Below are 14,349 nucleotides of genomic sequence, written 5' to 3'. Positions count from 1 at the left end.
GCGTGCGTGGCGTTCAAGTTTCTGGAGGGACTGTTAGAACTTGGGGTGAATCGGATATCAATGAAACACTGACAAAGGAGAGGACAGGTCGGATCAAGATTTTGTCTTGAGGAGGATCTTGTCCGTCCCTAGATATCTAAAATTTGATGTAGGTTTTTTTCGATTAAAGAACTCGTACTATTGCTGTAGAGCTCCGTTTGTTTGCTTAAGAAAAAAATCTGGGCGGAGAAACCTGTTTCGCACCGTGTTCCTCCTCAGAAGTAGCTGCATCGTGTAGGCTGCACTGTCAGGGACTGTCGCACAGAGCGGCCGCGTGGCGCTGATGTCACCGCGCCGGCGGCCGTGATCTTGCGACAGCAAACAGGGTCGTGTTTGCTCTCTGGTTGCCGGGCCCTGGCTGTGCTGTGTTGACGCTGCTCGCTGCTGGACACTCGGGACTCTGGTCATGGCCGCTGTCCAAGCTTTCTGGGCCTTCCTCAGGCGGGAAATGCTTTCTTCTGGCAATGAGTACGTTTTGTTAGCCGTTGTTCATACTGGTAGCAGGCAGTAAGTCTACTGTGTAGCTTCCTCAAATTCCCCTTTTTTATACATATTTCCCCCTCTTTACTGCGTACGTTGTAATATAGATTTGAAATTCTTAGTCCCTGTGCGACCTATTTTAGTACGCTCAAACGTATTCCTATCATATTCCCAGCAGTTTTCAAATTTCAAAGAGCGTGAATTCGTACCACTTAGAGTTGATAAAGACAAGGAATATGTTTACAAATATTTTTACAAAGGACATTCTAAGTACCATCTCTTTAGGTATTTATATACGTGGTTCCCAGAGTATTTTGTCATGTAAGCGGAAATACAATTATTGTTCCACTCTACAAAATACTAGATGCAGCCACCTCGTCGTACGATAAATACTTATACTGAGTCAAATTAAGTAATGCGAAGAAATAGAGTAAAACAGGAGCTGTAAGTCGATGTTTAACACCCACTTGAATATTTTAGCCATTCTGAATACGGCTGCATCGCATATGCAACTTTGTTTTGCCCCTGATTGTTTTACACTCGACTGTGAATAACTTGCGTTCGGGCTTACTAGAGAGGATTTGTTCTTGCTACTCCGTTCCATAAATTCAGATAAATTGTATCTAACGCAGCCATAAAAATGGCATATTTAAAGACGGGGAAATATTAGAGGCTGTAAGAAAAAAGACGATTTCCGTTACACGATAAATCAAACACGTTTCAAGGGTGTCAGCTCAAATACCCGTGGATTACAATTACGAACTACTTAAATTGGAACTATCACATAGATGTTGTGGGGAGGGTGAACCAAAGACGTAGTTTTATTGGCAGAACACTTAAGGCTCCTGCACACCAGTTTGCCCCCTGCTATAATGTATTTAAGTTCAATGACTTTGTTCTGTAAGATCTCACTCCGTTTTACACAAACAAAAATGAGGTTTGCCTTGGCTGTTTTAGAGTGAAGACTAAAAAAAGCCAAGAGGAAACTGTGAGCAAAGTAGCTAATTCAAGGAAAGAAAATCACCCACGCTCTATTACTTAAGCAGCTATAAGCCTATGGTTTCATAATTGTCTAAAACTGATGAGTCGTACATTTCGGAGCAGCTGAACATCAAACCATTCGTAAGAAGAAAGAATAATCATGAGGGGCTACAAGCTGCGAGGAGAGTCTGTTAGCAACATTACGATTTCTAGTCTCTGGTAGAAGGGGACCTCAAATTCAGCACTGTTGTATCCCCACAATTATTAGCTAAAATTATTCCTGAAACCTTCCACGTGAATTATAGTTGACTGAGAAAATACATCATGGTAAAGTAAAATATAGAAAACACAAGACGTTCATATAAATGTTATTGTTGTATGTAGCAAAAGATGACCTTTAACTTTAGGAAACGCATTTAATATTCAAAGATTGACTACACATGATAGTGGCGCACATCATCTAAAGAATACAAGACATACATAAGAAATGAAGCATTTAGCAACTGTTGCAACTGGAAAAAATTACATACTTAGCTCTTCCTAGCAGAGGATTGGTATATAGGCTGGAGTAACATTTATAATAATGATGCTGATGTATTTTATGAATTAACATCCATTGAATGTCAATATTTTGGTTTTTAGATTTCATTTCCGTTAAGTATCAGAAATAAAACCGAAAAACAGAAGTGCATACGGTCGACTGACTTCTGTTCTCTATGCCCCACGAAACCATTACGGGTTAATTTTAAAAAATGTAAAGTGCTTAATTTCTTATGCTCTTCGCACGGCATGTCCCAGAAACATCTGCAGTACTTAAATTTATACAGAAACCCTTTCCTTAATGTTTCGTCCACTTCGCACTGTCATGTATATTAGAACAGCGTTTAATCCCGCGCACAGTAACAAAAGGCGAACTTTTGTCGTGCTGATGCCACGACAGCGCTACACACGGCACAATTTGTTGGATGAAGTCGTGGGAGGGAGGCGGCGGGGGCGGCGGCGGCTAGCGGATTGTCCTACTCGCCTGACATCAACAAGGGATAGTTCGTCGCTCGGTCAAAACATCTAGACACGAAAAGTTTGTCGTCTGGTCTGTTTGCGCATTTGTAGGGCCCTTCGCAAGATAAAACAAGTCTAATAGTACCTACCCTAAGCTTGTGCGTCCTCTCCTGAGCTACTGTCGCGCAGTGTGAGATCCTTACCAGACAGGACTGACGGACATCGAAAAAGTTCGGAGGGCAGTGCGTTTTTTATTATAGCGAAACGACGGAGCGTCACGGGTGATATGAGAGTTCAGATGACAGTCCCTAAAACAAGTGTTTTTGAGGTGAAATCTTTTTAATGAAATATTATACCTTTTCCTTCTGAATGCGAAAATGTTTTGTTAATTGCCCCCCCCCCCCATCTACACAAGGAGAAATAATCATCGTAATAAAATGAATCAGAGCTCGCACGGGAAGATGAAAGTGCTGGTTTTCTCCTCGCGCTGGTGGTGTGAAACGGTACAGAAATTATCTGAAAGTAGTACGCTGAACCGCCTGACAGGCATTGTGTATTGCAAAGTAGTCATCTAAATGAAGAGTTAAGAACTGTTACGGGAAATGTAGAACACAGCTATTGTGTATTAACTGAATACACACAGTAAATTGCTGGCCGTCACTTGGGATATTTTCATTTCTATTAACTAGTTTTCGAGCCTTTCCAAGCTTATGTTGATGAGGCATGCAGAAAATATTCATTTTAGAAGCATTATGCTGGATACTGGACGTTGCTTCTCGCTGCAGTATGGAGGGTACTGGTGTTAGTACCCACCTCGCAGCTTACATTTTCATTACTCAATGGCAAAAAAATTCAACGTCATATCTCTAAATATGTCAGCATCCAGCATGCACTGTACGATCAGCACGGAACTAATGATTGGATATAAGTCATAAGTAGCTCCTCCATACAACAAAAGGCATGTCTCGGGGATTTAATACCTGAGTCAGCACCACAAAACATTCTGATTAAATTTCAACCCTCCCCCCACGTACAAAATAAAATATTTAGATGGTGCCCTCGAGTAATGTGTAGTGTTTAAACTTTAAGACAGCCTCTTCGGTTTACTCGGTATTGAGCTCTTTTACTGGTCTTATGATAGGGTACGGACGCGTGACGGAAGTGTCTGTAACTAAGTTAGGAAGCAACGCTATTAGAGGTATATGTACACTGAGGCAACATCATCGCTGTATGCACTTTGATCATTTCGCCTGCCGCTAACTGTTCGCTGTTTTCTGAACTTCTGTTCTGTGTCCTGACAACTCTTGAGGCGTGTTGCCACTGTTTAGCTTGGCGGTGACTTCCCCTTGAAAGCCACGCCGTAGGTGGACGCACTTTAGTTTTTCGTCTTCACTCTGAACATTGTTTGATGCGACTGTCCATGCTAGTACTTCATATTTTCGGCTAATCTCTGCAGGACAACTGCTGCAACATAAATTTATTTGAAACTTACAGTAGTCATGCACTGGTCTCCTGCAACTTTTACTCCCAACAAATCCATTACCAAATTGACTATTCCTTTGTGTCTTATTAACTGATCTCTTAAGAGGACAACACGGCAAGCGCTATAACCAATTTCCCTTAAACTTCCCTCAGTGGAAGAGGGTTCAAAATAAGTGAACACGTCTGTCTGCTTGGCGGTAAACAGAGAAAACTACGGTCAAAGTTTTGAGATACTTTGTCTCTTTCAGCGAGTAAATAGCTCAACCGAAGCGGTGGCATAGTGGATAGCGTTGTTACTAACTGTATATCTGGTGAATGAATTAAAAAAGAAAAAATCAATGAGAGAATTTGAAATTCTTTCCGGTGAAGTTCCCGTAGCCACTTGTCGGGAAATTGATCAGTTAGGTTAGGTTTGCCGTGTTGCCAACGCGTGAGAACTTGAGCAATGTTAACGTTTCTTTCCGGAGTGGGATTCGTGCGAACAAATGTCACTGACAAACCTGCCTCAGCACGATGCTTGTGGTGTTCGGTATTTGTTACGAATGTTTTTACGTTCAGTAACATCCAAGAATAATAAGCATAAGAATAAAGTATAATAATTGAAAATTGATATAATGAAATATAATACGATAATTTAAATATGGTAATCTCTGAAAATACCATACATATGTCATAACTGACACTTATTATGAAACAAAGTTGTAATTTTATAATTGTCATTGTATCCCCTAACTTGATAATAAAACATTCGTGTAGTAAACTTTTACGACTTGGCTATATAAATAGGGGAAGAAATAAAAATATATTAAATACAGTAATCGGATTTCAAACACTGGGCGCAAAAGTCAGAGGCCGCAACGCTATCCGCTGTGCCACCATTTCGGCTGAGATGATCGTACACTAAAAGGCACGTACAGTACGTTAAAAACTGTGATAGTAGTTTTCTCAGGAACGGTAGAGTATCTGAGAAGCTGACACGTGTTCGGTTATTTCGGCTCCTCTTCCACTGAGCGAAGTTTCTGGTAAATCAGGTTATGGCACTTGCCATGTTCTCCTCTTAGTGCCCTAGTTGCGCCACAATGCGATTACATGCCTCTTCCTTAGATATCCAGTCTACCCGTCTAATCGTCAGCATTCTCCTGTTGCACCACATTGCAATAGCTTCTCTTGTGTGGACTGTTTACTTTCCACGTTTCACTTCCGTACAAGGCTACGATCAGGACATAACTTCAGCAGAGACTTGCTAACAGTTTTATGTTAACAAATTTCATTTTGTCACATTTCTTGTTATCGTCAGTCTATATTTCATATCGTTTCTACTTCTGTTTTCAGTTACATTGTTCCCTAAATAGAAAAATCATCTACTTTGTGCCTCATTTCCTAATCAGCGTCGCCTGTCATAGACTACATTCCATTACTCTCGTCTTACCTTTGTTCATAATCTTATAACCTCTTTTCAAGACTTCATCTATTTGTCAACTATTCTTCCCAGCGCTTTGCAGTCTGAATTGATACATGGTCAGCAAACGTCAGTTTTTATTTCTTCTCCAAATGGTTCAAATGGCTCTGAGCCCTATGGGACTTAACATCTGAGGTCATCAGTCCCCTAGAACTTAGAACTACTTAAACATAACTAACCTAAGGACATCACACACATCCATGCCCGAGGCAGGATTCGAACTTGCGACCGTAGCGGTCGCGCGATTCCAGACTGAAGCTCCTAAACCGCTCGGACACACCGGCCGGCATTTCTTCTCCCTGAGTTTAATTTCCGTTTACAAATTTCTCCTTGTATTTCTTTACTGCTTGTTCAATGTGCAGATTGGAAAACTTCGGACAAAGGGTGTTCGTCTTTGAAAATACTATGCGCATTTTAGTCTTCCACTTTTTGTTCTCTGCATGCCGGGCTTTTGCAGTCTGATGGCGAATGTCGTGGCAATGTCGAGGCGGGATGCACCTGACTGTTTAACGTGGCGGCACGGTGTTTAATTGTTCCCTTGTCTGCGACGGCCTTGACGAGCGCAGTTAGGCGGCGCTTAACAAAGTTTTACGGCCTCAAAACGGCGGCTCTGCACAGCACAACCGCCGCCTCCGTCTCCTCCGGTTGATGTAGCCGCCTTTACTGTCCTCACTGTTTGCAAGAACAGCACAGCGTATACCGAACTACGCAGAGATATTATTTCTTAGACGTATCACGAGCAGTAAGAGTATCTGAAGCTCATCCGTGGTTGTAAAATGACTGGGTCATAATACACTGGTCCACTATTAGCATGGACGAGAGTGCGCTACTGGTAGACATGAAACTTACTGGCAGGTTGAAACGTCCATAATTTCAGAGGAACGGTTGGTTTGCCGAGCGGTCTTAGGCGCTGCAGTAATGGACTGTGCGGCTGGTCCCGGCGGAGGTTAGTCCTCCCTCGGTAGTTTCACACACATTTGAACATTTTTTGGAACCCTTTGTTTCTTCAGAAATAAAACTTCTTCCAATTACTTGTCAAGACTAACGAGATCTTAGTCCATATAATGGAAAAGAAAGAGAAAACTACCTTCCCTTTCGAAAATTCAATGGTGTAGTACACTAAAATATGCTACTCAAATCAGGGAACGTTTGTATCAACATCTGGTATATTAAGTCTGTTGATACAGATGGTACCTTTGATCTCACTGCATAGCTTGAGATCGTCGCTTTCAATGTGTGCGACAACTGATATCATTTGTCATACTGCCTGTGTTGTACCTTACAGTATCAGAAGACACCTCAGAAGGAAGTGAGTACCGGTGTCAGTGTTGTCTAGTGGGGGACACAGAGGGCAATTTTCATTTGTTGACATTGTATTGAACCAAGCATACGCAGCGCAAGTTGCAAGGGCGGGTTCTTTGATCCAAGGAGGATGGACTCTAGTTCCTGCAGATGCCAGTGTCTATCCGTCTGCCATCCACGGGTTGTGGACACGCTGCAGGGGGACAGTCCAATACACAAGGCGAGTTGGATAAGGTCGCTGATGCATTACAACCCCAGGTAAACACGGACATCTGGCATATCTGCGTTGTGGCATCGTACGGTTACCGCCAGAGTGCGACAGGACGATCTCGGAAGGACCACTGGAGCCACTGTATCCGATCAGACAGTAAGGAACAGGTTTGCGAGAAAGGACCTTACGGCCTAGAGTATCCCGCATGACACACCTCGCAGCCCGCCTTCAGTTCTCCCGTTCCCATGTCAACTGTAAACTTCCGTCACTCGGGTAACGAGTTATTCGCAGACGAGTCTAGATTTGCTCTAACGCAAGCTAATGGTTGTGTCCGTGTGTATAGACGCCGTGGTTCACGGTACGTGCCAAATGTTTTCTAGGAAATAAAGATTCGGCCAAGGTTCTGTGGTGGTGTGGGAGGGCACCCCTGCTAACAGCTGTACGGATCTTGTCATTGTCCACGCTCGTCTTGCCGCATCAGACAGATGCTGTTGGACCACGTGGTGGACGCCCTGAATTCCTTCTCAAGGACGCTAATGCCAGGGTCCATGTGGCGAAGTAACGGCATGGCCAGCGATGAGTCTCGACCCAAACCCCATCAAGCATGTGCCGGACATGATTGACAAACATGTCCATGGTCGTCCTATACAACAACCACCTCTTCAAGAAATCTCAATGGCTCTCATTGAAGAATGGGGTTATCGTAGATACATAGGTGTTACGTGCGATAAACGCTCACAGATGGCTACACGTTGCTGAAGCTCTCGGTCCAGCGAAAAGCTTCCAGGATGACGGGATGAACGATTATTTCCTTTTTGTTTTCGACACATTTCAGTTGTGATGTAAATGAATGAGAATGTAATGTTTACTTAATTTGTGATGAAGGTATAAATTGGCAACATAACCAGTAGATTATTGCTAGTTGGACTACGGCAGACACCTGAAGTTATGTTCCCCTTGTTCTTTTAAACAGTGCGTTTGTGTTGTACTGACTTGCATTAAATTGGTTCAAATGGCTCTGAGCACTACGGGACTTAATTTCTGAGGTCATCAGCCCCCTAGAACTTAGAACTGCTAAAACCTAAGTAACCTAAGGACGTCACACACATCCATGCCCGAGGCAGGATTCGAACCTGCGACCGTAGCGGTTTCGCGGTTCCAGACTGTAGCGCCTAGATCCGCTCGGCCACTCCGACCGGCTCCTTAAATTGATTTAGTGTTGTCTGAAACAATTCGTTCCACCATCCTTTAGAAAGTAACGTGGTTTTGTTGCTGAATTATTGTCAGGCTATCGAAACAGTACGTCCGTTGCGCAGTACGTTATATTTCTTGAAAAATAATAGCACCACGTAGCAGGAAGTAAACCAAAGGCTAGTAGTTGGTGTTTGATTTCAATATGAATATCCTATTGTAATAACATGCGTGTCAATTGTGTACAGTGAAAATCGCATATGTATGAAGGGGACTACGTTATAAATTATTTGTTGAAATTTGTTGTGCGATTAGTTTTAATGGATTTTCACTTAATGGAAGATGCTGTTTGCCTCTCTCGGAGTTGTAACTATTCAGAGTAAAAATAGCAGACTCCGTAGATACATAGGTGGTACGTGGTGATAAAAGCTCACAAAAGGCTGCACGTTAGTGAAGCCTTCGGACCAGCGAAAAGCTTTCAGGATTACGGGATGATAGTTTCCATTTTGTTTTCGACAAATTTCGAGTACTTCAGTCGTGATTAGAAAATGCTGCTAACATCTTTGAATTGTATTGTAGATATTAAGACCCACTAATGTACGAGGTGGTGGGTTATTATGTGTGATATTATCGGATTGAATAAAGAATTTGTTTTTAAAAAAATATAGCCGTCGAAATCGTGTTTGTGCATTGGGGACAACTGCAGGTTGGCCGGTTCACTCTTTCAGTAATTAGTAATTAGTAATTTGGAGACAGAACACGGACGATGGAAAAAAAATTGATGGGCTGATGAGAAATTTCAAATCTTTCCTTAAGAAAGTAAGCTGGTTTACATTCTCATTTTCCTACAGACAAGGAGACCTAAGGTCCGTTGATTAAACTTGAGTACTTTCTAGCCTCATTCGCAACGGCGCATTAATAATGGAATACTTACAAATCCCTCAAGGTTATACCTTTCACTCATAATATTCACTAGAGTATTCACAGCTCGAAGTATTAAAGAGTATAAACTCAGTACGTGTTCATAGAGCAAGCTTTCAGGTTCCCTGTATGGAGCAGGGTATGGGAGACGGTCAGTTCATTTCTCACTGTCATCGACGTCGTCGTAAGGTAGTGCTAGCTTGAACATCGAAAGAGAAGAAAATCTGCTGTTCTCAGTTCAAAGGAAACATCCCGACATTGGCCTGATTTAGGAAAACCAGAAGAAACGTAAATCTGGCTGGCTGGACGAGAAATATTAACCCAGTTTTTTTAAGCACAGTGCTGTCTCATGAAACCAGATTGAACATTACCCCCTGATAGAAATTTTATTTTCGTAGCTGGGTCTTGTGATGCGGTAGCCTCTCCCTTCTGAAGCAGCAGATATTCTACAGCCCGCAGTTGGGACACTCAATCCTCAAAAGCACTTTCTTCATTTCAGTACGTTTTAGTTGAAACACTATAAAGGGATTTTCTACAGTATCACAAATATTTTCAGTACTATTGCAGTGATATTTAATTCCCGTTGTTCGTGTTTTTGGCCTTTAAGCCCCTACAGAAAGAGGTCGACGGTATTTCCATACCTGCCACATGTAAATCAATTTGTACCGCCCCTAGCAGCGTGTACTATTTCTAATGAACTTTCCCAAAACCAAACATGGATTACATATTAGATCTATTCTACAGTTTCCATGGTCGTTTCTCAGCTAATAAAGTTGCACGGAAAAGGTATGGTAAATTGCGGTTCAATCGTAGAATATTAACGCATTCTTCATAATGTTTCATGATGGTATAGACACAGTATCCTTAAGTCCTCCAGTCTATATCCCTGCAAATGAGTTTACCCTCAGACCAGCCTTCCCATTACCGCACAGCTGGGTTCTACTCAGTGTCTTATACAGAAGCCTGAGACTTAAAGAATATAGCACCGACTTGATTGCGCAGATGCTCAGAATATGCAGTAACTAGTAGTATTGCCACTGCGCAAGTCATGCACTCCGTCAATGGTTGCTCACTCTTGAAAAAGTGCGCCGTAGTGTAGACTCTGTAATTACTGCAGTGCTCTGTATCTGGTCCGTGGTTCCATCTGGCATCTAGCACATTTGAAGATGTCTTATCAGCAGCAGGCTAATTTTCAATTGAAGGACATCTTAAATTGTCCATGTTATAGTTACAGCCATTTAAAGGTTATACAGTGTGTTTCACAATTACTGTTAAACTTAGTTGTACAATATATAGGGTAATTCCGTAATGATACATGATGGATAAATGTATCAATTCGAGGTGAGGGTCTCTGTACCGGAAACGAACGAGTCGAAAGTTGAAAGCGAAAACCGTTCTGACACTTTTGACAGTGGACTGTTGTTGCTAGGATTGTAGCGTAGGAAACTTTAAGAGGAGGTAGTTGGACCAGAATAAGGAAAATTACCAGTAAACATACTCTACAATGCATACCTCAAGAGCTATGAGCACTTCATCGTCGCTACTGTATAACATCTCCTCTGTTTAGCAAGTGTCCATAACTCTTTAAGTTTTGCATTTTAAAGCCCATGATTACCAGAAACTTTTCTTGTTTTGGTCCATACTACCACCTTCAGAACAGTTTTCGCTTATAGGTTCCGACGCGTTCGTTTCTGTTACAGGGACCCTTATCTCGAATCGATAAATTTATCCTTCTCCATCATTCTAGAAAATTTGTAACATGATCACGAAATACACATACATTTTCAGGCGCTGTCGCTTATACCTTTCACGCTCTGTAGCATCGCTGGATGACGTTTTCGGACATGGGTTGCTATGTAAAACGCGATCTACTACGTCTTCTCTGCAACCTCTAGAAGCTTGTGACATGAACTGTGAAACACCATTATATACGAGTGGTGTTCATAAAATTTTAATTGTAGCCTCTGTTAAGTCTGCATTCCTGGTACACAATGAAATCCCCGCCCCAGAGCACTGTAGCACGCGGTTATACTAGCCAGAAAAAAATGGCACGGCACGCAAAGTAGAGGTTGGCTTCGCCACTTTGTTCTAGCTACTGTAGCTGCGTTTTCAGATACAGTGCGCGGGTATTTCAATGCATACCAGAACTGCATACACGCACCTGCAAAAAACGAATAATTAATTACACATTTTATTTTCAGAGGCAATAACTAAAACTTCACGAGCTGCTCTCGCTGTACAAACTTCACGAATATCATGAGCGCATAAATACTGACGTTATTTTGTTGACAAAAGAACGCCAATAACTCAACTGATACTAAATTTTCCGGTACACTGTCGACTTAGTTTTTCAGCTCTCTTTAAAGTATTACGTGTTATATCTTGATGTATTTTTGCGATATGCACTGATAATACGAGCAGCCAATTCGTAGATTTTCCTCAATAGGGCATCTCAAATGCTATACGAATTGATCGCGCTGCCTTTGTGAATTACTGTGATTGCTGACGCTATCTATGATGGCTACATTAAGAAATGTTTGTCACGGTGTGGCAAAAAACTGCGCTGGCTTGAGTTGTTTCTATTTTTTCTGAAGTCTTCCAATGCCTCTTCATCATTGCGTCTGTACTCTTACAAAGAACTTTTTTCTCGTTCATTCTGTTCTAAGTTTTTCCGTTACTTCCATTTTTCTATTTTGGTACCAGTTTCTAATAACATTTAATTCTGTTTATATCTCGCACACGATCCCACCTAGAGCAGCTGTTCGCATATTCAAATATCACACTCCCATGTCAAAATCGTATTGGCGAGTGGCATTTTGTCTGAATAGTATGAACGGATTGACGAAAATAACTATTTCATAGCTAGCATAAAATTTTTCTGCCCACTGCCAGGACGAGCCGTGTTGACTGGATCTTCACTAAAAGTACTGAATTGCATCACTCTCCCAAAGTTTGTTGGGAACACAAAGTACACTATAACCCTAATCTGGAAGGCTGATACTTCACTTAATGCAGGCTACTTCCATTACAAATACCACAAAAGAAATTTTACGCCTACATATACAGCATGTTTCAATAACACGAATCTGAGTTTTAGACCGTATCATCTTGTAAAATATGCCAACGTTTTGGTCACTGTTAAAACTGGCTAGGATATGTAATAAGATTAGTTCAACGCAACTTTAATCTTCAGCACCTTATCCCTACGTTTTCTTAAAAGAAGCAAGACTTAATTTTTTTCACAGGCTGGACTTCGTGTTAGAGACTAAGGGAGCTAATGTACTTAAATGAATCTAATTTAAGATGGAATTTTATCGGTCCACATATTGTACTTGAGAGCTAGTTCTAGTTAACTGTTTTGGATAAATGCGTGCATGAATTGGTGACTGTCTTGCAAAATTTATTACTTATTTTCGCCTCGGATAACACGAGTGGCAGTATTACCATTTTAGATCTATTTATGAGAAGGGGAAATAGTAAAAACTAGGAAACTAAATTACAGATGAAATTAAATTCGGTAAACAATCATACGCATTTAGATACACGACACTGTAACTCAACTGACAAGGCCCGCAGAGAGGTTAGCAGTGTAAACGTATCTGCAATCTGATTGCTGAAACTGAAGGCTATTGCTATCTGCGTAATGTAAAGTTGGAATAATTCTTTAATCGCAAAAATGATTATTCACAATTTAAGCACGATCGTGGGAGAAAGTGCGGACAAAGAGGAAAACTACTAAAAATACTTAACTACTAAGCTAGAATTGCGCCAGGAGCGGGGTGTATGACTCCCACATCTAAAAGCCATCTGCTAGTAGTAAAGCAATAGCGGGCTGTCGCAAGTGTGTACTACGCAGTCAATATAAACACTGACAAATGAATTAAACAGAAGATCTGATGACTTGACAATAAGCCGAAACAGAAAATATCGCTTGTAATCTAAGGCAGAAAAATAAAAGTAAAAAACTTTTTCAGAGCAGGTATAGTATCTTCATGCGCATGCTGTAGCATCCTTTTAGGGATTGTCCACGTTGCCGCCTGCTGAGATATCGAACATTTCTCGGGAACAGCCTGTGTACTGCTGGCGCGCGGTGAGATGGTGTGTGGGGGAGCCGGCCCCTGCAGACAGGCCACCCGCGACGCAGGGCCACTGGCAGCCGTCACTCGGCACGCGCTGCCAACGCACACAACGCGGCTCGCCGCTGACAGCAGCTCACTAATTCTGTCTGCTCTCCGGGGAGGCGCCCCCCCCCCCCTCTCTCTCTCTCTCTCTCTCTCTCTCTCTCTCTCTCTCTCTCTCTCTCCAAAAACATATCTAGCCAATGAACTTAACGCAGATATTCTTTTGACGGTTAATTATTTTAAGTTGTTGTTCTGGTCTTCAATCCAGAGACTGGTTTGATGCAGCTCTCCATGCTACTCTATTCTGTCCAAGCTACATCTCCCAGTACCTACTGCAACCTACATCCTTCTGAATCTGCTTACTGTATTCATCTCTTGGTCTCCCTCTACGATTTTTACCCTCCACGCTGCCCTCCAATACTAAACTGGTGATCCCTTTCTGCCTCAGAATATGTCCTACCAACCGATCCCTTCTTCTGGTCAAGTTGTGCCACAAACTTCTCTTCTCCCCAATCCTATTCAATACTTCCTCATTAGTTATGTGATCTACCCATCCAATCTTCAGCATTCATCTGTAGCACCTCATTTCGAAAGCTTCTATTCTCTTCGTGTCCAAACTATTTATTGTCCATGTTTTACTTCCATACATGGCTACACTCCATACAAATACTTTCAGAAACGACTTCCTGACACTTAAATCTATACTCGATGTTAACAAATTTCTCTTCTTCAGAAACTCTTTCCTTGCCATTGCCAGTCTACATTTTATGTCCTCTCTACTTCGATCATCAGTTATTTCGCTCCCTAAATAGCAAAAATCGTTTACTACTTTAAGTGTCTCATTTCCTAATCTAATTCCCTCAGCATCACCCGACTTAATTCGACTACATTCCATTACCCTCGTTTTGTTTCTGTTAATGTTCGTCTTATATCCTCCTTAAGACATTGTCCATTCCGTTCAACTGCTCTTCCAGGTCCTTTGCTGTCAGACAGAATTACAATGTCATCGGCGAACCCCAAAGGTTTAATTTCTTCTCCGTGGATTTTAAAACCTACTCCGATTTTTGTTTGCTTTACTGCTTCCTCAATATACAGATCGAATAACATCGGCGATAGGCTACAAACCTGTCTCACTCCCTTCCCAACCACTGCTTCCCTTTCAT

General features: G+C 41.9%; 1 protein-coding gene across 3 annotated transcripts in view; it reads left to right on the top strand.

Moving 5' to 3' along the window:
• LOC126278249 (arginine kinase) overlaps positions 1–14,349 on the top strand; it is a 403,547-nt gene that overhangs the window by 335,066 nt on the left and 54,132 nt on the right. The window contains exon 1 of one of the 3 annotated variants that reach the window (XM_049978256.1): positions 264–507. The exons of the other annotated variants lie outside the window; for them this stretch is intronic. Within the exon in view, the coding sequence (XP_049834213.1) occupies positions 446–507 (62 nt within the window). The 5' untranslated portion in view covers positions 264–445. Of the gene's footprint in view, positions 1–263; positions 508–14,349 lie in introns of those variants that run through there. 3 annotated transcript variants of the gene reach the window in all.

Source organism: Schistocerca gregaria, chromosome 1, assembly GCF_023897955.1.
Source record: "Schistocerca gregaria isolate iqSchGreg1 chromosome 1, iqSchGreg1.2, whole genome shotgun sequence".
In the NCBI taxonomy this organism is placed as follows: domain Eukaryota; kingdom Metazoa; phylum Arthropoda; class Insecta; order Orthoptera; family Acrididae; genus Schistocerca; species Schistocerca gregaria.
The sequence above is the reverse complement of the archived record's forward strand: the minus strand, read 5'-3'. Positions and strand labels throughout refer to the sequence as shown.